The 24,076-nt window shown below is 32.7% G+C and overlaps 1 protein-coding gene across 2 annotated transcripts in view; it reads left to right on the top strand.

The window, feature by feature from the left end:
- Positions 1–17,821, top strand: part of LOC110029955 (translocase of chloroplast 34, chloroplastic-like) — a 28,334-nt gene extending 10,513 nt beyond the window's left edge. For both annotated transcript variants that reach the window (XM_020732461.1, XM_020732462.1), the window contains exons 6-8: positions 16,584–16,652; positions 17,255–17,416; positions 17,514–17,821. In XM_020732461.1, the coding sequence (XP_020588120.1) occupies positions 16,584–16,652; positions 17,255–17,416; positions 17,514–17,624 (342 nt within the window). In that variant the 3' untranslated portion in view covers positions 17,625–17,821. The remainder of the gene's footprint in view (positions 1–16,583; positions 16,653–17,254; positions 17,417–17,513) is intronic.
- Positions 17,822–24,076: the final 6,255 nt, after the last annotated feature.

Here is a 24,076-nt window from a genome sequence, read left to right as displayed (position 1 = left end):
ATATATATATATATATATATAAACTTGATGAGTAGTATTTCGAGCCAAAACGAGCCGAACACGAACAAATACATCTTAGTTCATCTTCGGCTCATTAACTTATCAAACGAAATTGACGAGTCGAACACGAGCTGTTCGCGATCAACGAGCCGTTTTGATAGCCCTACTGGCGATTGTGCCGACTCTAAAAGCATCTGCGGAGCTTTTGCCACTTGCATGCATACCTTCCTATTGATTTGTTTTGGTTTGGCATAATTTAAGCCGGAGGTACACAACATTGTAGTCCGGAGCCAAATTCCGAACAAGTAAATATCTTATATGCTTCTCATCTACGATAAGTTGGGCCTCAACAAGTTTGAGGGTTTGAACGAGTTTGGTTGATGTGCGATTCTTATTCTCTTCCTGGTCTTCCCACTTACTCTTGAAATTTTGGAGAACTGACATCTTTTGCTGCGTTCCAATAACAAGTGCTCACACTAGCTTTTCATCTCTTTATATAGAATATTGGGGGTGAGGGCTGGAAGTGTAGTCGCCTATGATGTTATCAGTTGGTCGTCACCAAGACCATGCATTGAAATTTTAAATTCTGACATCTTCTGGCCTGCGTGATCTTTATATGTTTCAACAAAAAGCTCTTCATCTTGTAGGAGAGCAAAAACCAAAATCTCATCAAAATTTGCTTATTCCTTTTGATCACATGGAGGAAAGACATTGGATGTATCCATGAACAACAGAGCTCCACGGGGTAGACATCATTGAATGAAAATTCTCATTTGAATTGCTCTTCAGTGTCTGCGGTGTCTTTATATAACTTTTGGTTGACGCCCAGCTCAGTGAAGTCGATCACTCCTCTTGTTGTGCATTCTGCTTCAACATGTCCAAATCCGTCGCACTTGCAATATTTTTTGGCTGTGACAGACTTGCAGATTGGTTTCGCTGGATAGTAGCAGAGGGGGGGCCGCTTGGTAATGCAGTGTCTCCACTATGGAAGCTAGTGTTTGCAACTTTTGACAGTAGTAAGTTGGTAGGAACTAACGCTCTGTTCTTCAGTTCATCTTCATATTTTCTTGTTCTCCTTTCGACCTTCTGGATCACAGTCGAGGTTAACCTCCCACTGGATTTTTAAATTTTCATAAGCCTGCATTGAAGACAGTGGAGCTCTCGCCATAGCTCGTCCCGGGTAGGCTCTGACATTGATCTTTTTAATGGCATGGTTAGGGTTTAAGAATAGAAAGGAAATATTTTTAACTGTGTAAAAATAGTTGGGTCAATGTTGTTGGTTTTAAAATTAGCAAGGAGAATTAGGCTTAAGAATATGTGACAGTAAAAAGGGTATTGGGTGGTAGGAAGGAAATTTTATGAGTCATGACGGATGTTAGGAAACCCTAGAATAGGATTGGGGTTGGGCTAGCTTTGATAACAAATACCACTGGAATTAGTATGGAAAACAACAGAAACACAAACTTTTAGTAATATAGAGATAGAGTTACAACACCACAAAAGTGTAAAATAATAACACCAAAACATAAAACGACACAAAAAAACACTTCTCAAGTGTATTCCTAGGATGGTGGAGGTCAGTAGGTGGATCGAAAGGCTAGCGGGGGTGGCGATAGCAAAGGCGACCTGAGAAATTGCAGGAGCAGCTAGAGGGCTAGCTGTTCTGTGCAACAACAACAAGTAATTGGGGCAGAAATGACAGGAACAACAACAATTTGCTGTCCCGGGGCTGAGGCAACAAGGACTGGCAGGTCGGAAGCTATGTTAGAAAAGATGCGGGAGGTTTGGGGTGGCGGGAGGGTGCTGGAAAATAAGTTAGGACTGCATGTATGGGTTTGTTAGGTGTTTGGATGAATTCTGGGAAGGTGGACAACAAGGTTGGGTTGTTTGAGAAGGGCGTCTGAGAGTTGGGATGGAGTAGGGGGAGGCCGACAGCGAAGGGGAGAGAAAGCGCCACTACCTCCTGGGTTAGATAATGGGTGAAAGGGAAGACACAACACCATCGGAGCACCATTACCTCTTTGAATACAGCCGGAGCACCACTACCTCCTCGGATGCAACCCTACAAAAGGGAAAAATACTTCACACATGACATTTGAAAGCAAACTCAGTAAAAATTTAAAAACTCTTAGCATAACACCCCCTATTTATAATGAGGACGAGCACTTATTTTAGGCAATATTTAAAATAAGAAAGAAAAATAAAAATAATAAGAATTCAGATTAGGCAAGTATGAATAAACTAATAGAATTTTAGATTAGGCAAGAATGCGTAAAATAAGTCAAAATTTGAATTGGTAAGTTCTTATAATAGGAAAGTACTAAGAAAATTTCACATTAGGGAATGATGAGCAAAATAAATTAGAATTTAGAATTGGTAAGGATGTATAATAGGAGAGTACTAAGAGTGAGGGGAGAGAAAGGAAAGGGAGAGGTTTAGGGTTGGCAGCCCCTCCCTTGGGGCCCCCGCCAGTCCAACAAAGCTGGACCAAACTCTCCAGACCGGTTCTCCATAATCCTCGCGTCATTGACAAATATTAAATTTTTTTGCAGAGTGACCTTAAGAGTTTTTAACTAAAATAGGTTTACATTAAGATCATCATTGGTGCCATCTTTTTTGGGTCTACTATGGAAGTGCTTACAAAGATATTTAGAGTGAGATGTCATGTATATTCTTTGTACAAATGATATAGTTCAAATTTGTTAAGCATCCATTGAAACAAGTGAAAATTATAACAATGGCAAGATTGGAAAATAGATGACTAGAGTTAGTATAATTAAGGTTGAGTTTTTGCTATGCAAATTTAGTTGCTTGATTTTAACAAATTTTAATTAATATTTTTAGAAGATGATGTGATTTTTAGCTGTGACAGGATAGGTTGGATTTATTATATAGAAGAATGGAGATATAAATAAGATTATAACCTTCAGAGTCAAGGCTAGATGGTTAAAATTGAAATTTTCTTTTAAAAGTTTTGTATGATATAAGAATGTCATGAAGATTTAATAATAAATTTTCTTAGACCACAATTAGGCTGAATTTTTTTTATGAATCTAAATGTTGGGTGATAAAAAAATCATTTGTAATAAGTTGGGCATGAGAGAAATGAGATCATTACAATGAATGTTGCGAAAATAGTAAGAATAAATTAGGAAATGATTATATTGTGGGATTGCATGGGGCATCTTCTATTGTAGAGAAAATAATTGTAAATAGGCTTGAGGTGATTTGTACTATATAATGAAGGTTCTAAAATACACTATTAGAGTAGTAGATTAATTTAATATCTAGAGGATTAAGAAGGAGAATTGGTAGATCTAATGTCATATGAATAGAAGTTATTCAGACTATTTAGCAAAAAATATGTTTGACGCTCCAATCGATTCTTACCAAAATGAATGAAAGTGGGGGTTCATAAAGCCGACCTTAAATAGTTGGGATGAAGTTAATGATGATCTATGATCAATAATGAGTTGGATTTTTGTATTGAAGTAGAGGTTGATTTAGAAGCTTTCAAATTTCCTTATTTTGAGTAAGTAACCTATGAAAGATGGTGTTGAACTGTTAAAACTGCTATTTTTTGAACTATTGAGCTAGAAAATAAATGTGGTGGGTTATAAGATGAGAAAAGTAAAGGAATTTAGACAATGGATCTAGAATATACGGTAAATTTAGTGGTCTAAAAATGCAATTTGATATTCTGATTAATACCTAAATGGATTAATATACATATGTTTTAAAAAAAATGCATGTATATTAATCAATTCAAGTTTTAATTACATTATCAGATTGTATTTTTGGTTGGATTTGGTTCAAACTTAAACAATTAATAAATGACATCTGTGGCCGTAACATAAGTAAATAGACATGCACTGCAGATTTAGATGTTGCTAGTTGGTGCAACATGTAAATATTATGGGAATCAACCTGTTAATCATAAACAAACTATTTGCTAGCTTTGATTCAAAAAGAGAAATGAGAAAATTGTAATTTAGAAAAAAGATTTTTGTCTTGCTACTAGACATTAATGACAAAAGTGTGAGGATTATGAAAGCCACATGTACAATTGAAATTTTCATGTGAAGAAAGAAACTATTAGAAGTTATATTAAGAAATAATTTATTTCTATTAGTTGTTATGAGGATTAGATTTATTTCGTAATATAACTTTATTTCCCGGTATCATTTAGATTTATTTTGTTAGATTGGATTTATTTCTTTTCATATTTTAGGCTTTCCTATTTTATGTTGTTTCATTTATCTCCAAATAACTAATATGAATTGATTAATAGGAGATATTAAGTGTTATATCATTCCTTTCATGTTATTTTCTTTTTATTATCTTTCCTATTCTAGGATTCATGTAAGGGTTATTCACACCCCCTTTCATATCAATAAATGTTTTGCTTTATTCCACATTATTCTGAATTTCATAATGGCATTAAAGTCAAATGCCCTACCCTAGCTGCCGGTCCTTCCTTCAGAGTCGCCAGACTCCCTTCCCGCTATCCTCTCTTCAGGAAGAAATGGACGCTTTCTCTCCCTGCAGAATGTATGCAAGCCCTCGCCGTCGGAGTAGATCCTTGTAGCCCCTCCAAAGCATTTCCAGTGGCGGTACCTTCCCGGGTCTAGGCTGGTCAAATGGCTATGGTTTCAGCAATGGGTGCTCGTTTTGGAGTTTTTGAAATATTATCAGCTTTCTATACAGATGGAAGGGAAGATACCTACGTGTTTATCTCAGAGGCCATGTTGGCGGCTTAGCTGCTGGTGCCATAGAGGCTTTTGTTCACACCCATTTGAACTTGTAAAACACAGGAAACAAGCAGCTTCTACATCAAACTCTAGCATTATGAGGACCATCAAGTCTTGGCATAACTCGACTTCAAATGTTTCAAAATTCCTACCAAAATATATTTCTGATGTGAAGGCATGGAGCCATATTGTTGGTCTTCTACCATCCCTGCCTACATAACATTCAAACCTGGATGTTGCATTGAAGCTATCTCCGTGGTTGTTGGCTGGTTCTGGAAGGCCCTCGCTTGCATCCTTTGTCAATGGACCTTCGTACATCATATCTTTAGAAAGTTGGAGTGCTTTGTGGGGAGGGCTTCGGGCTGGAATTGCTAGGGATTGTTTTTACGGTAGTTTTTTCTTCACTGTATGGCATTTCTTAGACATTGGATTGCTGGCCTGGAATGCACTTGATTTTGTACCACCACCAAGGTAAATCAATGAGGTTGGCCGAGTTTTGCCTTTAGCTTCTTGGCCCTCTTCCCTGAAGGTCCCTAACAACCGAAAATCATCTTTCGGCTAGAAGACTTCTCTGCATACCTTACTGATATGTTCCTGTAGGCCGTAAATTTCTGTCGGTTGTAACTTTTGGCAGCCACCTCTGTGGCATCTCTGCCATTTCACATACATGGATTGTGGAAACGAAGGAAAGCTTGTTACAAAGGAGTTTATCTTTATTTTACTTTCTAAACAACTTAAGGAAGGTTATTACAGAGGCGAGGCTAGATGTATCCTTGAGTGAAATCCCAATAATCGACCTACATGCACTTCTCCTTCAGTGTTTTTCCCTGCTGCCAAAAAACTCTATGTAGATCTTTCTCTATTTTTTCTTTTGACATAAGAACTTTTTTCTGCAGCAGGCTTTACTTCGGAGCCTTTTTCTGCATTCGAACCTTCTCCGGAATCTTTCCTGCAATAGACCCTTCTCCGGAATCTTTCCTGCAGCAGACCCTTCTCTGGAGCTTTTTCTGCAACAAGTCCTCCACCAGAATTCTTCTTGCAGCTTTCTCTGGAATCTTTCCTGTAGCAGACCCTTCTTCGAAGCTTTTCTTGCAGCAAGTCCTCCACTGGAATTCTTCCTGCAGCAGGCCTTCCTCCGGAGTCTTTCTGCGTTAGGCCCTCCTTTCTTGTAGTAGTTCCTCTTCCAGAGTCTTTTCCTGCATGAGGCCCTCCTCCGAAATCTTTCCTGCAGCAAACCCTCCTCTGCATCTTTTCTTGCAACAAACCCTCCTTTGAAATTTTTTTTAGCAGCAGTCCCTCTTCTGAAGCCTTTTCCTGCAGCAGTCCCTTCTCTGGGGTCATTTCCTTTTTTTAGTTTTATTTTTCTATTGATCATACCCTGCAGCTTTTTCTGCATGCTGTTGGCTCTCCTGCAATCTATCTGTAGCATTATCTGTAGGAGTTTTCCGCCTACCTACAGACACTGCAGTAACTGCAGTCAAAGAAAACTGCAGTCATTTAGAAGTCAGTTTTTTTCTGCAGGTTGTCTACTTCCTCGCAAGCTTCCCTGCAGCTTACCTGTCGGAGCTTTCTGCCTACCTACAACATTACAAGAACTGCAACCACAGACAACCGCATTCAAGTAGAAGTTAGTTTTTCTTGCAGGTTTTCTACTTCTCTGCAAACTCCCCTACAATATTATCTATAGAAGCCTTCCTCCTACCTACAGACACTGCAGGAACCACAGTCAAAGATAACTGCAGTGCGGGATGAATACTTCTAGTTGTACTTCACAGGATTTTTCTTGCTTATTGTTTGATGTTTTCAAATCTAAGTTGAACATGATTTTTAACCATGTTTTAAATTGAGGGGGACTATTCGAAGTTATATTAAGAAATATTTTGTTTCTTTTAGAAGTTATGTGGATTATATTTATTTCCTAATATAACTTTATTTCCCGTTATCATTTAGATTTATTTTCTTATATTGGATTTATGTCCTTTCATATTTTAGGTTTTTCTATTTTATATTATTTCATTTATCTCCAAATAATTAATGAATCGATTAATTGTAGATATTAGGTGTTATATTTTTCCTTTCATGTTATTTTCTTTTTATTATCCTTCCTATTTCAGGATTCATGTAAGAGTTATTTATACTTCCTTTCATACCGATAAATTTTTCAATTTATTCTACATTATTCTGAATATCAACAGAAACAAATGAAAATTGGATTATGGCAAAACTTATACTATTTAATAATGCCTTCAACCTATGACGTATTAAACATATTCCTACTCCAAGATCAAATCAATCAATATCAAAGATCCAAAATCACATACTTGAACCCAATTAGTGGACACAGTATCTATGTAAATATTGACTATATCAAAAATATTAATGAAATAATTAATAAATGGGTAATAAAAAACAATTTAGCTATATATAATTATATTTTAACAAACGAAGATACCTAGAAATTTTTAGAAAATACACTTACTGGAATTGCAAAAAAATGATTTATTGGATTAAAAGATAATAAATAATAAAGTATTAGAGATACTTTATTTTAGGCTTTTCTATAATTTATATTGGATTTATGTCCTTTCATATTTTAGACATTTCTATTTTATGTTGTTTCATTTATCTCCAAATAATTAATGAATCGATTAATTTTAGATATTAGATGTTATATATTTCCTTTCATCTTGTTTCTTTTTTTTATCCTTCCTATTCTAGGTTTTATGTAAGAGTTATTTATACTCCCTTTCATATCGATAAATTTTTCATTTTATTCCACATTATTCTAAATATCAACAGAAACACATAAAATTGGATTATAACAAAACTTATACTATTTAATAATGCCTTCAACCTATGACGTATTAAACGTATTCCTACTCCAAGATCAAATTAATCAGTATCAAAGATCCAAAATCACATACCTGAATCCATTAATGGACACGATACCTATTTAAATATTGACTATTTCAAAAATATTAATGAAATAATTAATAAATGGTTAATATAAAATAATTTTTCTATATATAATTATAATTTAAAAGATGAAGATGCCTATGAATTTTTAGAAAATACACTTACTGGAATTGCAAAAAAATGGTTTATTAGATTAAAAGATAAAAAATAAAGTATTAGAGATATTTGTTTAGGAGAAAGAATATTCAGTACTCCTGATAAATGACTAATTATTTATGGGGATTTTATAAAAAATGAATTCTTAGGATATAAAATAAAATATACTGCTGAATCAGAAAAAAAAATCAATCAGACATTGCTAAACAAAAGATAGTAGGATTAAGTATTTACAATATTTGTTACTTAAATGAATATAGTTGCGATTATAAAAAAATCTTCTATGATATTTTAGCTAATGATAGATTGTTATATTTATGTATGTATTTGAATTACAAAAAAATGGTTTATTAGATTAAAAGATAAAAAATAAAGTATTAGAGATACTTGTTTAGGAGAAAGAATATTCAGTACTCCTGGTAAATGACTAAGTATTTATGAGGATTTTATAAAAAGTGAATTCTTAGGATATAAAATAAAATATACTGCCGAATCAGAAAAAAAAAATCAATCAGACATTGCTAAACAAAAGATAGTAGGATTAAGTATTTACAATATTTGTTACTTAAATGAATATAGTTGCGATTATAAAAAATTCTTCTATGATATTCTAGCTAATGATAGATTGTTATATTTATATATGTATTTCTATAAACTACCCGAACTATATAATATTTTATAGAGTGAAGAGTTTTCAAAATTATATCCAAATGACATTACTCTAGGAAGCCACGTACAATTCGCTTTAAAAAAATTAGCTAAAGCTTGTCAGTATCTTGACTTACAAAAACATAATAAACACTATAAACAATCTTTATGTTGTGAAAAATCAAATATACTTTTTCAACTGTGGGGTTGCCTCTCTTCTCATAACAGCTGTAATTGCTCTGCAAAAAATAAAAAGAAAAAGTTCTTTAAGAAAAAATATAAAAAAATTTAATCCTAATAAAAGAACTTTTAGAAAAAAGGATTTGAGGATCAACAATAATACAAATGCTAAAAAGTTAGAATTAGTAAATGCTGAATTTATAAGGACGCTATGCAAACATGTCCCCAAAAGATTAAAGTAAGTAATGTAAAATCTGTAGCAATTTTAAATGAAAATGAATTATAACCAATTTTCAATTGTTCTGATATAGATATTGAAGACAATTTTTATGAATTATTTGATACTGGAAAAAAAACTTAATAAATATAAGGTATTCAGATAATGAAATAGAAAAATATTTATATTCTGATTAATAGAAGAAAACCTTGAATCAAATATAATTACTGCCACCTCTATTGAATATGAAAGACATATTACATTATCTTAAGAGACTTATAATAAAATACAAAGATGCAATTTATCTTTAGGAACTAAAGACTATTACGATATGCTTATTTTTCTTTGGAAAAGAAATATACATTATAGTATTCAATAGGGAGAGCATCCTATTGATTTACTAAATGCAGAAGCAAGTAAATGAATACCTCTGTATAAGCAACAGATAAAGCGACAGGATTTAGAAAAAATTAAGAATCCTGAAAAATATAAACATATTTTTTGGAGGAATTCATATTTTAATTTAGGCATACTTTCATAAAAGGTATTGATAGCCCTATAACTATCTGACTTTATATTGATAGAATTATACATTATAAAAAAGATGCTTTATTAGAAGTTATACAAGAAAATCTACATTATCAAACCTTAATGTTTAGTCTACACTCGAATTATGCTGTAAATATTAATGATCGACACGTAGACCGATCTCCTACATTACGATATAAACTAGACAAAGTAAAATTACGTGAAGTGCAGTTTATAGTATTAATTATCAAACTGCTTATGCACATATAGGTTGCACAATTCCACCTGAAGAAATTAGTGAATTAGAAATTACTCCATCTAATCTTCTTCTTGATTTAAGTGAAAATAGAAATTATGTAAGTGAAAGACATCCGCGACTTAACTTCATTGAAAATTCAAATTCACTGACTATACAACCAAGACGTTCTCTTGATATTAATTAATCTATCATTCTAACGAGATCATCCACTAGCCAGAATTATTATAATAATAACCGATGATTAGTTTGGATTTTATATCACACCTGAACAACAATGTACGATCTTATTAGAAACAGGATCACATCGATCACATATAGATCAAAATTTAGTACCAACAAACCTATAGGTATTAAAAGATACTCTCTCTCTCTATATATATATCAGGATTATCTTGGAAAAAATATTCCTGTACTCATGAAGCCAATTTACTCTTTGGCTTTTGGGATATTAATAATCAACAGATTGATTTCCAACATTTATTTTTAACAGATTACAAAAATTCGAATCGAATCTCAGTAGGAATGGATTTTCTCCCGCAACATACTATTACATTTACAAATGATATGGTTTATATAAATAACCATACTTTACAACGTAATGATCGACTTTCATAGTTACATCACTGTAGAATTATATATCCCTACATATGAACTTATTCCAATACACGCTTTATGTGAAATCTAGTTTTTTAGTTTCATTCTATATCTGATATAAATCATTAGCTTTGGATCTCTGAGATAATATTTTTATTAGTTTATATTTCAGAGTATAAGACTCGCTGCTAATTCCAAGATGTATAAATGAGATAATTCCTTCTCATTGTTCAAAATAAGTTTGATATATATTTATATATATATTATATTGCTTGACAACCAAGTGAAATGTTTCCATGATATTAACAACTGGTTTTAGTAATTTTTTAAAAATATTTTTATCTTCTAAATAAATCATGTGTATTAGGCGGCATTTATATAATTCAGAGATAAGTTTGGAATCAATATTTTCATATATATAGGCGAGTTGGAATTTTCTAACCCTATGAAAATAAATCTGAGAATTAATTCTTTCTCATATAAAGTTAATTGTTGTCATTTATCGACTATTTCTGTAATACTATTTGTAGAGTTAATTGATGTATTTTACAATACCTTAGCGTACGAATGTATTTTATTTGAAGAAGTGGGCAGTAGTTTTATGATTTTGAGATTTGTAAAATCTCGTATTTCAGTAATTGAATAGGTGGATGCCTCTTTTGTTATTGAAGAAGTGGATGCTTCTTTTCTAATTCTGAGATTTGCAAAATCTCATATTTTTCGTAATTCAGTAATTGAGGTTAATTCGTCTTTATAGATTTCTCCATTCAGAAAATTCTTTACTTTTATCAATTCCTTTAAAATGTTATTACCGTGGGCAATTTCACATTTTAATTTCCATATTTGTCATTCAAGTATTTCTAAACAACTGTTCAAGTCTGTGAGAGACTTGTCATCGGCTTCGCCGAATATGTCGTCTATTTTTATATTTTCAATATCTATATTTACTTCCTGCATAATTCACGTGTCAAAATGTCAGCAAGAGCATTTTTGTTTCCCTCAATATATTCTATATCAAAAGTATATGTAGAGAACCAGCTTGACCATCGTATTAATCTTTTATTGGGCAAAGAATCTTCGATTTTTCCTTTATAAAAGAAATAACTGTTTTTTTGTTTGTTCTAATAAAAAAAATTTCATTTAAAAAAATCTCGAACTTTTTAATTGTTATTTTTATTGCTAATAATTCCTTTTCGTTAATACGATAATTTTGCCCTGTTGTCTTATACGTACTGTAGCTGTATCTACACAAAAACTCAGTAGAATTTTGTCGAGCTTTTAAAATGACTCCCCATGCTAATTCAAAGCTGCCAGTTTCTATAATTAAATAATCACCAGGTATAGGTAAATATAATTTTGAAGATTTTTCCATAAGTCTTTAATTTGTTGTAAAATTTTTTGATCTTTTCCAAGACCAATTTATTTTTTTGGTAACTTCTTTTGTGAAGGGGCTCGTAACTCAGCAAGATTTTTGATAATTGCTTCGGCGTAATTGATACATCCTAAAAAATACTGTAAATCATTTTGATTTTTAATTTGTTTTAAATAATCAATTTTTGTTAAAACATGTTCTTGTAATTTGATCGCTCATTTATCTATAATAAGTCCTAAGAATTCAATGGTATTGGTCACAAAAACAACTTTTTTTTACTCAAGGCTATTCTTTGTTTTTGGGTTTTTTGTGAGAATAAAGCTAAATGTTTTAAATGTTGAGTAATAGTTTGGCTGAATATTAAAATATCATTTACATAGATAAGACAAAAGTGTGATAATTCAACAAACATAGTGTCCACACATCTTTGAAATATTTGTGGGGCGTTTTTCAAGTCGAAAGACACGACGTTTCATTGGTAGTGACCCTGAGGAGTACTCAAGGTAATAAATTTTGTGATATTAAGATGCATCATAATTTGCCAGAATTCTGATTTACAATCTAATTTAGAGAACCATTTCGCAGTCTTAATATGATTTATTAATACTTCTTTATTTGGTAGGAAATAACAATCAAATTTAGTGTTATCAAAGTTTCGTCTTATTTATTTTTCATAAGACACCACACATTATACTTGATAGAGCTTAGATCATTTAGTTTTTTAGATGTAGGGCTTAACATTAATGTTGGGTATCTTTTTGATGATAAAATTCAATTTAAACAAAATCATTTTATCCATGATTCCGAGTAATTTCAAGTCAAATTTTGGAATTAAGAATCTTATTTCTACATTCCTATGAGAAGTATTACTTTAAGATATTTTAAATTGTATATATATATATATATATATATATATATTAGAGTAATTTCTTGAAAGGTATAATATACTTCATTTTCAAATAATTGAATTTACTATAATAAAATTACTGAGATTGGCTTAAACATTTTGGTGGGATTGGCTTAAACATTTTGGTGAAATATTGTTAATCATGTAACTTCTTTAAAAGTAAACTATTTGATATAAATGTAAAAGCGTACTTATTAATGACGAATAATACATCATCGCACAAAGATATCTATAAAGCCGTAGTGCATAGTACATGATGCAACACGATAAATATGACACGAGTCATGAAAAAATATTAAAAGTTTTTGAAAAGATTCAGATAAATATGAAAAAGTATTAGTTTAAAGGATAAAATGCATGATAGTAAAAACAACTTGAATAATATTTAAATTCAAGTGCTCAATATCTCATTTACTTAAATTTCAAAATATTATGATTTGTTTTACAAGTTTAATATTTTCATAAGCAATTAAAGTGGTCATCTAAAGATTATCATCATTATCATAAGTTAAAACAAATATTATTTCCTTCATTAACATCATTATAATCTTGTAAAGCATCTTGATCATCATCCCCATCAAGCAAAGAAAGCTCACTATCATGTGAATGGCACAATGCGTGTGTGTTTTGTGCGTATAGCATAATTACATTAAAACATATTCATGAAAAATGTGTATTTCTCTTTGAAAAATTAGTATTAGTATTTTTGATTTGCTAATTTTAGATATTTGATATACATCTATAAAAGAATTAAATTGCATGTACTTAAAATTTTCTTTATTTTTTTCATATTAAATTTAAGAAACAATTTCACGTGCATCTTAGGAGAAATGCCCTTGCACCATGCATAGCGCAAATAGCGCTGAGGGTGCGCCATGCTGCATCATTCATTATGGAGTGCTCCATTTTACGTCATTGACATGTATGCTTCATTTGTGTCATAAAGTTATCATGTATGATTTTCATAACTTGCATTGGTTTACTTCCTATGCATAACTTGATTATATCTCTTATACTGAATTCCTCATCTTTTAACAGTGTTGTGAGTAGATTCTCACTTGAGGCAAGATTTAACATGCAATTCTTGTAAGCGAAGTTTATTAGCTTCCAAAGTATTATTTTGTTAACTTGATTTATTTCAATGCTTGTTTGGTTTTTGCTAGCAAATATCTCAATTGATTTCGCAAAATAATCAAAACATCATCTAGTCGGTGATTTAAAATCTTGTTATTTCATCAAAATGGTTTTGAGATTAGTTTATGTGAGTGATTGAGATTTCTTCAGGCCTATCACATATTTTCTTTTGTTCCGTGAATAGTTTATGTGAAAATTATGGCCTAATTTCGGGAAAAGAAAACACATCATTTGTTAAAACTTATCTAGCACTCGAAGATTTTATATTCAAAACACTTTAGTATTGATAAGAAAACAACAATTTTTTTAGTCAATTATCTAAAATCACATGCCTGATTGGTTGTACTTATAACCCAGTACACCGAAAACATAAAATCTTAGAATCCTTCAAACGTTGGCTTATAATTGAATATTTCAATTCATTCAATCATCAAAATAGTAAAAAAAATATCTTTCCTTCTATATCCAAGCCTGTATTCATTGCTTCCAAATTTCAGCTACAAAAGAAAATTGCAAATAGCGAGGACAGCAAACTATGTAAGGGAAAAAAAAAAGATGTAACAAGCTATAAGCAAAGCGTCTGAACCGACTGAGCAGATAAAAAATGGCATATGGTCTTAGTGGTGTATAAGGTAAAACCACAATAAGCAATACCCAAAACAAGTGAATCCTACCTTCTTCTCTAAGTGATGGTAGGAATGAGAATCAATTATTGAACTAAGTTAAACCAATGATAGGAGGATGGTTGCAATCTATAGAAATGGAAGATTGGAATTTGAACTATACTTGACACTAGTTGAATTGAAACCATTTGAAGCAATGAACTAAATTAACAAAATTATTAAAATTGTAAAGAACACATTGCTTTCTCATTTGCACCCTCATCATAAGTATGATTGCAACCAAGCCTAATAACACTTATCTCAATGCTGAATTGAGCGTTTAACAATTTTATAATTTTAGGCCTACATATAAATGGGGCATAAAATGACACACCATGGCTCATGGTGCAGTGTGACGAATCCTTGGCGCTTTTGCATGGTGTGGTGTGGTGCATAAAAATGACTCGCGGGCTATTTTCGCCATCCATGTTCAATGGTGCATTACTCCTATGACACATGCTTAATTGATATCTTAGATTTAATATAAAAAAAATTTACGGACATACAATTCAATTCTTATATATTTGCAAAAATATGACACTCAATAGGACAATGGAGAAAAACGATTCATGCCACCGACCCCACTTAGTGTTATAAATGTTTTTTTGTTATTGTTGTATAAAAAATGACAATTAATTTTTTAAAGGGAATTATACTTTTTCATGATAATATTTTGATGTGATTTGACATAAAATGTTATCCATGTAAATATTAAATTTTAAGTGTTGAATCTGCAATTATATATGGGCCAAAAATCTACACAAATTGTGCCGTTCTCATGATAGTGAACTCCATTTGTTTGATGGGGATGATGATGATTATTATGCTTTATGAGATTATAATCATGTTGATGAAAGAAATGATGTTTGATTGATTTATGATGATGATGATTTTTTGGATTACTAGTTTAATTGCTTATGAAAATATTAGATTTGTAAAAAATTATAATATTTTGAATTTTAAATAATTGACATTGAGCACTTGAATTTAATTATTATTTATTTTATTTTTATTATCACGTCCTTTTATCTTTAAATTCAATATTATTTCTTTTTTTTATTCTCTTAATATTTTATGTCATATTTGAAATGCTATGCGCTGCGACATACGCTATGGTTCTAATGCGACCTTTGTGTTTGGGTGTGCCATTTGCCATTGACAAGTATGAAATGAATACATAATTCGGAAATTTTAAATTATTTTGTTCCTTGTTGGTTGAATGGATCCAAGGGTTTTTCTAATTGGATAATGAGCATTAACAACTTTTTCGCTAGTCTATGATGTCTAATCAGTGACTAGTAAGATTTAGAAATAAAATTATCTGGGCAAGCTAAAAGGGATTGGATGAGCATGGGGAGACAGAAGGAAAGATTAAAAGTTACCACTACTTGAGTTTAAATCAAAATGCTATTAAAAGAAAAAGAGAAAAATAACCTTGCCCTTATCTTGTTTAATTGGCTGCTTGATGAATTTAAATCATTGAAATAAGGACAGAGATTGCAACAAGTACATGAAATGCATTTGAGATGTTAGTACGTTCCAAAATAACGAAGAATTTCTTTATATATTAGTACCACGCTTAACAAAAGTACTCGATCTTGAAATATTGCAATCTAAAGTGAGTAATATTATTGTAAATAACAATTTTTACTATTGCATATTTTTTGGCCAATACTTTCTTTTCATAAAATAAGTCACTTGGTTGGGTCTGTTTTTTAATGTTGAAGATATTTAAGGATGAGTATCAAGATGAGGAGCATGTATTAAATGAGTTATGTGATTTTGAAAATTGTTTGATTGAAACTCTTTAAATAATATGTGATGTGATCGTTGTCTTATTTTGGTTTGAACCTGATTGAAAAAGAACCTTGTTCAAATATATTTTAACTTCTATGAAGAACTATGCACACTAATTATTGATTTTGGAAGTTGTTCAAATATATATATACAGAAAACAGAAAAATGCTTAAGTATAAAAACACCTTGTAACACTTCCATCTACTTCAATTTAAAGTCGACAACTTCTCTAAAACTAGATCGCTATTTGCCTTGATTCCCTTGAATTATAATCCCAAAATGAATATGAATTTATTTCTTTCATGCTAGACGTTATATGAAATGTTCTCATTGACCAAATATGTTGAAACATGTGATTGATGTAGCCATGGGAATTTCCCTAAATTCCATAGCTGGTATACATAATGTGACATTCACTTTCAGATTTCTAAATCCTTATTATTATGTTTTTTAATGTCTCAGAAAAACAATATTCCAGTGGTCTTGGTTGAAAACAGTGGCCGGTGCAAGACTAATGATAGCGGGGAGAAGGTAAATCTCTCACTCTCTCTCTCTCTCTCTTTCTCTCTCTCTGTCTTTTCATGCATTTGTATATGATATAAATAAACTGATATGAAGATTATGGGTGTAGAACTGAAAAATTGAATCTGGCCTATCACATTTTGCTGATTCTGTTCGGCTTTGGAGGAATGATTCGACCTTTTTGTTTTAAAATTTTCATAAATCCGTTTTCATTTTGTTGGATCGGTTTTAATATCCGCTAACCCATGAAATAAAAAAAATCATATAATATTAGTATTAGAAAATAAAATTCATTTGTAAAGAAAATAAATCTAGCACATGATATGTATTTTAGTTTAGTTATTTTTATTTTTAAAGAGATTGTGAGGAGATAAAAAGTTGAAATAACATTTTCATTTTTAAATACAAACCTAAAGTTTTAATTATTTCGGTTTGAAATACAACCAAATGCTGAATTTCGATTTGTTCCAAACCGAACCGATTAAACTCAATTACATTTCTATCTGAATCAGTTTTTGCAAAAGTTTAATCATTTTGGTTTTTGAGATCTCCGACATTTAGTTTGACTAATTTATAAACTAACCCATCCAAACTAACCATTTGTAAACCAGATTCTTCCGAATGGGACGGCATGGATCCCTAGCTTGGTAGAAACAATCATCAATGTGGTAACCAGTGGCGGCCAGTCCATCTTGGTGGATCAGAAGTTAATAGAAGGGCCAAATGCAAACAGCAGGGGAAAACTTTTCATACCCCTTATCCTTGCCTTTCAGGTTACAATTCTATATGGCTACAATGTTTAAAATCTCTGCAAGTAATTCCTGAATCTCCACCATGAAAACTGATTCATGTCACTTCTCCATTTAACAGTACCTCTTCGTCATAAAGACCATACAGCGTTCAATCAAAGAGGATATCAGTAAAGAAAATAAATCTATTTGGGAGCTTCGTGATGTGGGAATGGCTGACAACAAATTCTGACCAATTCTGTTGATTTGAAGAATTTTTTTTCCATTTACGGAGTTGATTTTTCTTATGCTGGTATCTTTAATGGCATTAGGATACAGAGAAGTTGAGCTTTTTTGTGTCAAGAGTTCTTCAAGGGATACTTCCTATGCTGTTTATTTGATGACTTTTGGACATTAACAAGCGTTTGAAAGGACTGGTTTTGGTTCGCATGTTTCTTTTTTTTTTTTTGGAACATTTACATACATACCACTCAGTTATTATGTATTTACGTATTTACATACATTTCACCTTATCTATGCATGAAAATTTGCTTTTCACCATTTAAAAGTTATAGTGGTGATATTTTTGATGAAGTGTGAAAGATTTAGGTGGTAGAAGTAAAAAAAATAAAATTTAAATATTAGATATGTAAATACATATGAATTTGGTGGTATTTATGTAATTGTACCCGGGAACATGTATTTACGTTTCTAACGCTAAGCTTTAGTTTTTTTATATTTATATCGCTTAAATTTGAAAAGGTGTGGTCCACTAGTTCACTTTTTAAAGGTTAGTAAGAGAAATATTTGATGTGATTTGAAAGATTTTAATATTATAAATATGAAAATCAATGTTTAGGTATTAAATATGTAAATTCATAAACAAATATCATGGGCTGATCCCAATGACAACAGGCCTTCTTAGGTTTAACTTCCCTCTGATGTCCTATTTTCCTAGGCTTGCATTTAGAGCTTGCATTTAGTCTCTTCCTAGCATGCATTTTCTCTTCATAGGTTTTTGATGTCACATACAAGAGGAGTCTATTGACATAAAATGAGATTGTTTCCATCTTATCACTATCTAAGACATCCAATCGAATCTCTTAGTACGTGTCCAGAGCACAAAATCAGGATTGGTATCGTGATTTATGTCTGTTCTAATGTTGAGAGACCCAACACCATCAATCTGGAGTCTTCTAAGGACAAGGGTAGTCGCTAAGATCTCCCATTTACATTTTGGGATATTTAGGTTCAGACAGATTTCATCCCCCGCTAGGGTCTGAGACATCTATCAGCAATGAAAATTTCAATTGAAAATGCCTACATTATTTATTTCTAAGTTATGGGGATGTATTCTAGCAATACATAAATTTCTATGGTTTTCAGATCGACGAGGACCCTCCCACCCTTTTTGGAAGCTTTTGAGGTGAGGTGTCAAGGCCATTTTTGGCAACATAGAAGGAAATTTTGAGGGCGGGTTAGCTTTTCATCCCTTGTCTCCACTAAAGCAAACATCTCCTCCATTCTCCAGCTTTTGGGTTCTGGTTTTGAGAGAGAGCTTCAACTACTTCTTCCTTGGAGCTAGGGGGTTTTACTTAGAGGCTTTAATGGAAAGAGTTTGGGACAAATGTATGAAGAAGGCTTGGTTTCGTGCAGCCCCTTCTTCTTCTTCTTTCATAAGGATCCCTCTTCTTCCTCATCTCCTCCATCTTCCTCCACCACTTTTCTTGAGAGTGTGAGAAGGCTGTCTTGAGGAAGAGGTGAACTAACGAAGAAGCAAGGCATTTAATCACTGATGGAAAAGGAGCACTTCTTAATACTTTGGGGAAGGATCACCAAAGCTCTGTTAGAACTTTGTTAGAGCCCAGAACTCCTTCGGGACCTCGCTGGACTCTTCTTCTAGCAGAGAGCCTCATTATTCTTTGGAGAATAAGAGGCACAATCCTCATCGAAGCTTCGTTAAAACTTCTTCGAAGCTCGGACAACTAAAGATAACACTACGAGAAAATGTCACGAAGGTTAAGATTCTTGAGAACTCTTGCACTAATTTTCTGTCTAACCCTAGGTATATGTTAGAGAAGTTAGGATTATGTTGTTTTTCTAGAGAAAGACCTTAAGTTAGGAAAAATGTCATGGACAAATCCCTACTAAATCTGAGATATTTCCCTTGTAAAACCCTTGGACCAAAAAATGAGCGTTTGGAATCTAAATTTCCCCTAACTTTTAGGATTTTTTAGAATGAAAAAAAGATTTGTAATTATTCCATTTTACAAAAAATGTGGAGAATTGTAGGATGGAAAAAACTATGTGTGATTGCAAGGACGAGTAAAGCTTGCAATCTAACACAGATGATTGCATATGCTTATATGTTTGATTATAATTTGCATGTACTACATTGTATGTGTCACTTAGGTCCGACCGGCCACCCGGTCCCATTCAACCGATCGCTTAGATCTGACCGGCCACCTCAGCCGATCAATCAATCACTTTGGTCTGGTCGGCTTCTTCGGCCTGACTGGTCCCTCTTGGATGTAGCACCCGGTCGGCCTAAAGAGTGGTCAATTGGCCAACTTCACTTGCATGTCTTGTCTCTTGCATGTTTTTGTGCATTGCTTAAATGTCTTACATGGCACCTCGACATATGAACCCATCTCAGTTCGATTGGCTGCCCCAACCCGCCCGACCGATCATTTTGTTTCTATCGGCCACCAAGGTCCGGTCATAAAACCACCTCACTTTGGTTTGATTGGCCACCAATGACCGATCACAGAACTAATCTTTTTGGTTTGACCAACCACCAAGGCTTGGTCAGATAACCAAACCACTTCGGTCTGATTGACCACCAAGGCCCAATCACAAAACCAATCTTTGGGTTTAACCGGCCACCAAGGCTTGACCAACCGGTCACTAGCTTGTTGCATGTGTTCACACTTTCGGTTGTGCACACTTGCATGTTTTTCTCACATAACATTTTGCATGTTCATGACATTCATGTATATTGGTGTCAAAGCTTCTCGCACACTCACCACGATGCTCGTGTGTCTTCTTCGAGAATGGTTTGCATATCAAGCCTACCCAATGTGTGATTCTCTCTAGCAAGAATTGTAATATTCACTACACAACCTTAGAGCCATTGAACCCCTTGAGTGCACAATAAGTGCTCACAAGATTTTCATCAATACGTGCATTACTGTGTGTGTTTAGATAGTGAGCTATACTGATTAGGTGAGTGACCCCATGTTGGTCATGTTGCATTAATGAGCATTGTTTGCCGAGTAAATCCTGATGAGTAATGCGAGTTATTGTATCGGGATCAAAACGAGTATGATTGTGTTAAGGATCTAAGGGATCAAACTTGTGTCACCCTGCATGTTACAAACCAACATTTAATGACCCTATTTTAAAATAAAAAAATATTATTTTTCTACTTATGATATCCATCTTACTTTTCAAAACTATGCAAATAGAAAATTAAGCTATATGTGATGCCAAACCTTTTTAAAATCCATCCCGGGTGACACTTTTTAGATCCCTTGGGTCTTTAGGATGAGGCTAGTGTGACGACCTAGTTAAAGTCATACATAATCTAAGATTGATACTGTTTAGGACACTTTTCGTTACATTGCGTGCTAGGCTGGGGCTAAGATGCTCAATAGTATTTTTAATGTCTGACTATAGTTCTCTATTGGTTTGGTTGCCCTAACCAGACATTATTTTGATTGTGCTTTTGTGTGTTTACTGAGTGTGAACATGCACAATAGTGTATTAGGTTGGTTTTCTTTCAGGAAGCCATGACTAAATATGTAAACACAGAGGTTTAATAAAAGAGGGTAGTAATGTCATGATTTATATACTAATTCTTTCTTATATGTGTTGTTATAAGCTCCCCCCGCTAGGCATGGCTTCTATATGTTGTATGAGATAACCCATGCTAACATTTTTTGTAGTCCGCGTCCTTTATTTTTTTTATCATGTATCTGATAGAGTCCTATGATTGAGTCTGTAATCAGAAATAAGGTATGAGCACGGGTTATGGGGTGGATGAGGCGTCAAACCACATGATGAGAACTAGGAATAACAGCTCGTGTCTCGTACCTTAATTATAAATTGCACTCTTGTATATAATTATGATTAAGCATGTATATGCGGAGTTTAGCCGTTTTTACTGCTTTCTTGGGATATATTGCCAACTCAGCGACATCAGCCTATTTTATTATTTTTAATTGGCTTGCCCATTTTCTATTTTGTGACAACCTTTGTTCTCATGCTTTCTTATTAGATTGTTGCTTCTCTCGGATATCTATCATGAAAAATATAATCTAAGTTATCCTAAGGACCCTAAGATTCTAAAAGTTCTATAAAATATTAATAATAAAAGATTAAGATTAATTAAAATTTAGGGTTAAGACATTCTAGATTTGTTAAAAAACCACATTTTACTTTTTGCATGACCTTCAGACTAGTTTTAAAACGGTTCACGTGCATGACTATATACTCAAACATGGTTTATAGGACCTTCACGCCATAAGATTGTGGTAGACAACTGCATCATATGCATATACCCGAGGAGAAGTTCCTTTACTTCTTCATACCTGACATGGCCAGGCATAAATTTTAACCTAGGGAGTTTTCTATTACGAATAGGGCGTTAGAGGCATCCTCGACCCAAATGGGGTATAAGTCCCTTGTGCGGAGCGTTTCCATCTTTGTAGTTGAACCTCCTTTTCTCCTCTTTCCAGAACCAACTCTACCATTTTTCCTGATGAGCGTAAGCCCCATCTCTTTGAACTCTACATGTTTAGGGTCATAGGAACCACAATTTTCATCCTTTGACTTTAGGCTATCGAGACTTCCTTGGATGACACAATTCATTGATTGCTGATAAGGAGCCTCCAGTTGTGTTGGGTTGACTACCTTCATAACCAAACAAACTTCAAGTCTACATAGCTTAGGATGACAAATCTGTAGTATCCCGACCCAACTATCTCTTCCTTTTTAGGGGGATCTTTTCCTTCATATTGACACCTCTTTCGAGCTCTATCAATTTCTTTGACAAATGGTTGATATTGTCTCGTGGCCCCACATGCCTACGCGTCACCGCCCGTAGCGGTTATGGTGATTCACCCTCTACAATATGGCCCGATATAGATGTCGAAAGCATCAGGATTTTTCCTTAAGATGATTTAAATCCATTGGTTTCCCAAGTAACCAGATTTCATTTAATTACATAAGTAAGACCCTTTTTATTTAGAGTTTTCTTGAGTATCCCCCAAGATGTCATTAACAAAAGGAATATATTCTTTTGGGAGTTTTCTTGACCCCAGAACAATCATCCATACTTGATTCTCTGGTTGTGAGTTGCTTTCATAAGGTCATCTTCACAGATATGTCTTCAAAGTATTTTTGATCTGATTTCAGTTCGGACGTATGCTTTGGGTTTATCCACATGAAGTTTACTTTACAAAAGTTCTCCATGTTCATTTTCTCGTTTGTCTATTGCCCGTCGCATATCCCTCCTTTTGAGTCCTCTCCTCTTCGAATCATTCATTTCATCCAAGAGGAAGATTTATTTGAATAAGAAAAAGCTGGCGACTCATAAAATAAAAGAAAGAAAAAAGAATGAAAATACTTGACACATATATTTGATTATTATAAGATTTTCTATAATAAATTATGAAAGACCAGCATTCATATTGCCTTTTTTTCCCTTGGATTATTATAGTTTAGAAGTGTGACTGCTTGATTAGATTTTCTTAGATAATTTATTATGTTGTTTACATATTTTTTTTAGGTTTTCTGCTTTTGAATAAGATGAGTACTAGAGAAGTCAATGTGTATAAAAGACGAGATCAACAGCTATAAAGGTAAACTTTTATTTGCTTATTAAATTATTTTATGTAGTGGCTCCATCAATTTATTTGGATTAAAAGCTGTTAATGATAGAAATAGAATAATAGAAAACTTAATTTCATTGTTCGACCGTCAGTTCTGATCATAGTTAATTTCAAGTCCTGGGCTGCATTGTGACAAGTTGAAAAGGTATTATTTAAATTAATTTTAAAATAATTTAAGCATGATTATGAGAAGGGGGGGGGGGGGGGGGGGGGGGATCAATTATGCAGATGTAAATTAGTTGGTCAACCAATTTATAACTAATTCTTCACGATGATATTAGATTGGTTTTAATTAAATAATCACTTTTTATTTGACTTTAAATACAACTCCCTCCATATCTAAAAACTCAAACTTTACGGATTCAAAATATTGATATTTTAAAATTTTAAATTTAAAATTTTTAAAATTAAAAAATTAAAATTAAAAATTTAAACCAAAAGTTAGATACATTAATCAGAAATAGAAAAAAAATACATATAATAAATTTTAATCTTGAAATGGCAACTTATCATAGGCTTTTTTGGCTCAACCCGCTTCCTTGTGCAACATAAAGCATACTTAAATTTTGTTCTAATCATATATAAAATTATTAATAATATGTATAATTTCAAATTTGGTAGTCAAGCTAGGAGTTGAAATAAATCACCTATATGACTATTAGTTACTAATGTTTACTGCTATATTAGGATCATAAGTAGGAACATATGTATGCCACTAAATTAAAAGCACAAGAAAAAAATTACTATTAGTGTAGGAAAAGCTAGGAGGCCACTTATTAAATAAAATTTGTCAGCCATCATTGAAACTAAT

This window comes from Phalaenopsis equestris, unplaced genomic scaffold (assembly GCF_001263595.1).
Source record: "Phalaenopsis equestris unplaced genomic scaffold, ASM126359v1 Scaffold000617, whole genome shotgun sequence".
NCBI classification, from domain to species: Eukaryota; Viridiplantae; Streptophyta; class Magnoliopsida; order Asparagales; family Orchidaceae; genus Phalaenopsis; species Phalaenopsis equestris.
This window is presented reverse-complemented; position numbering and strand designations above follow the sequence as displayed.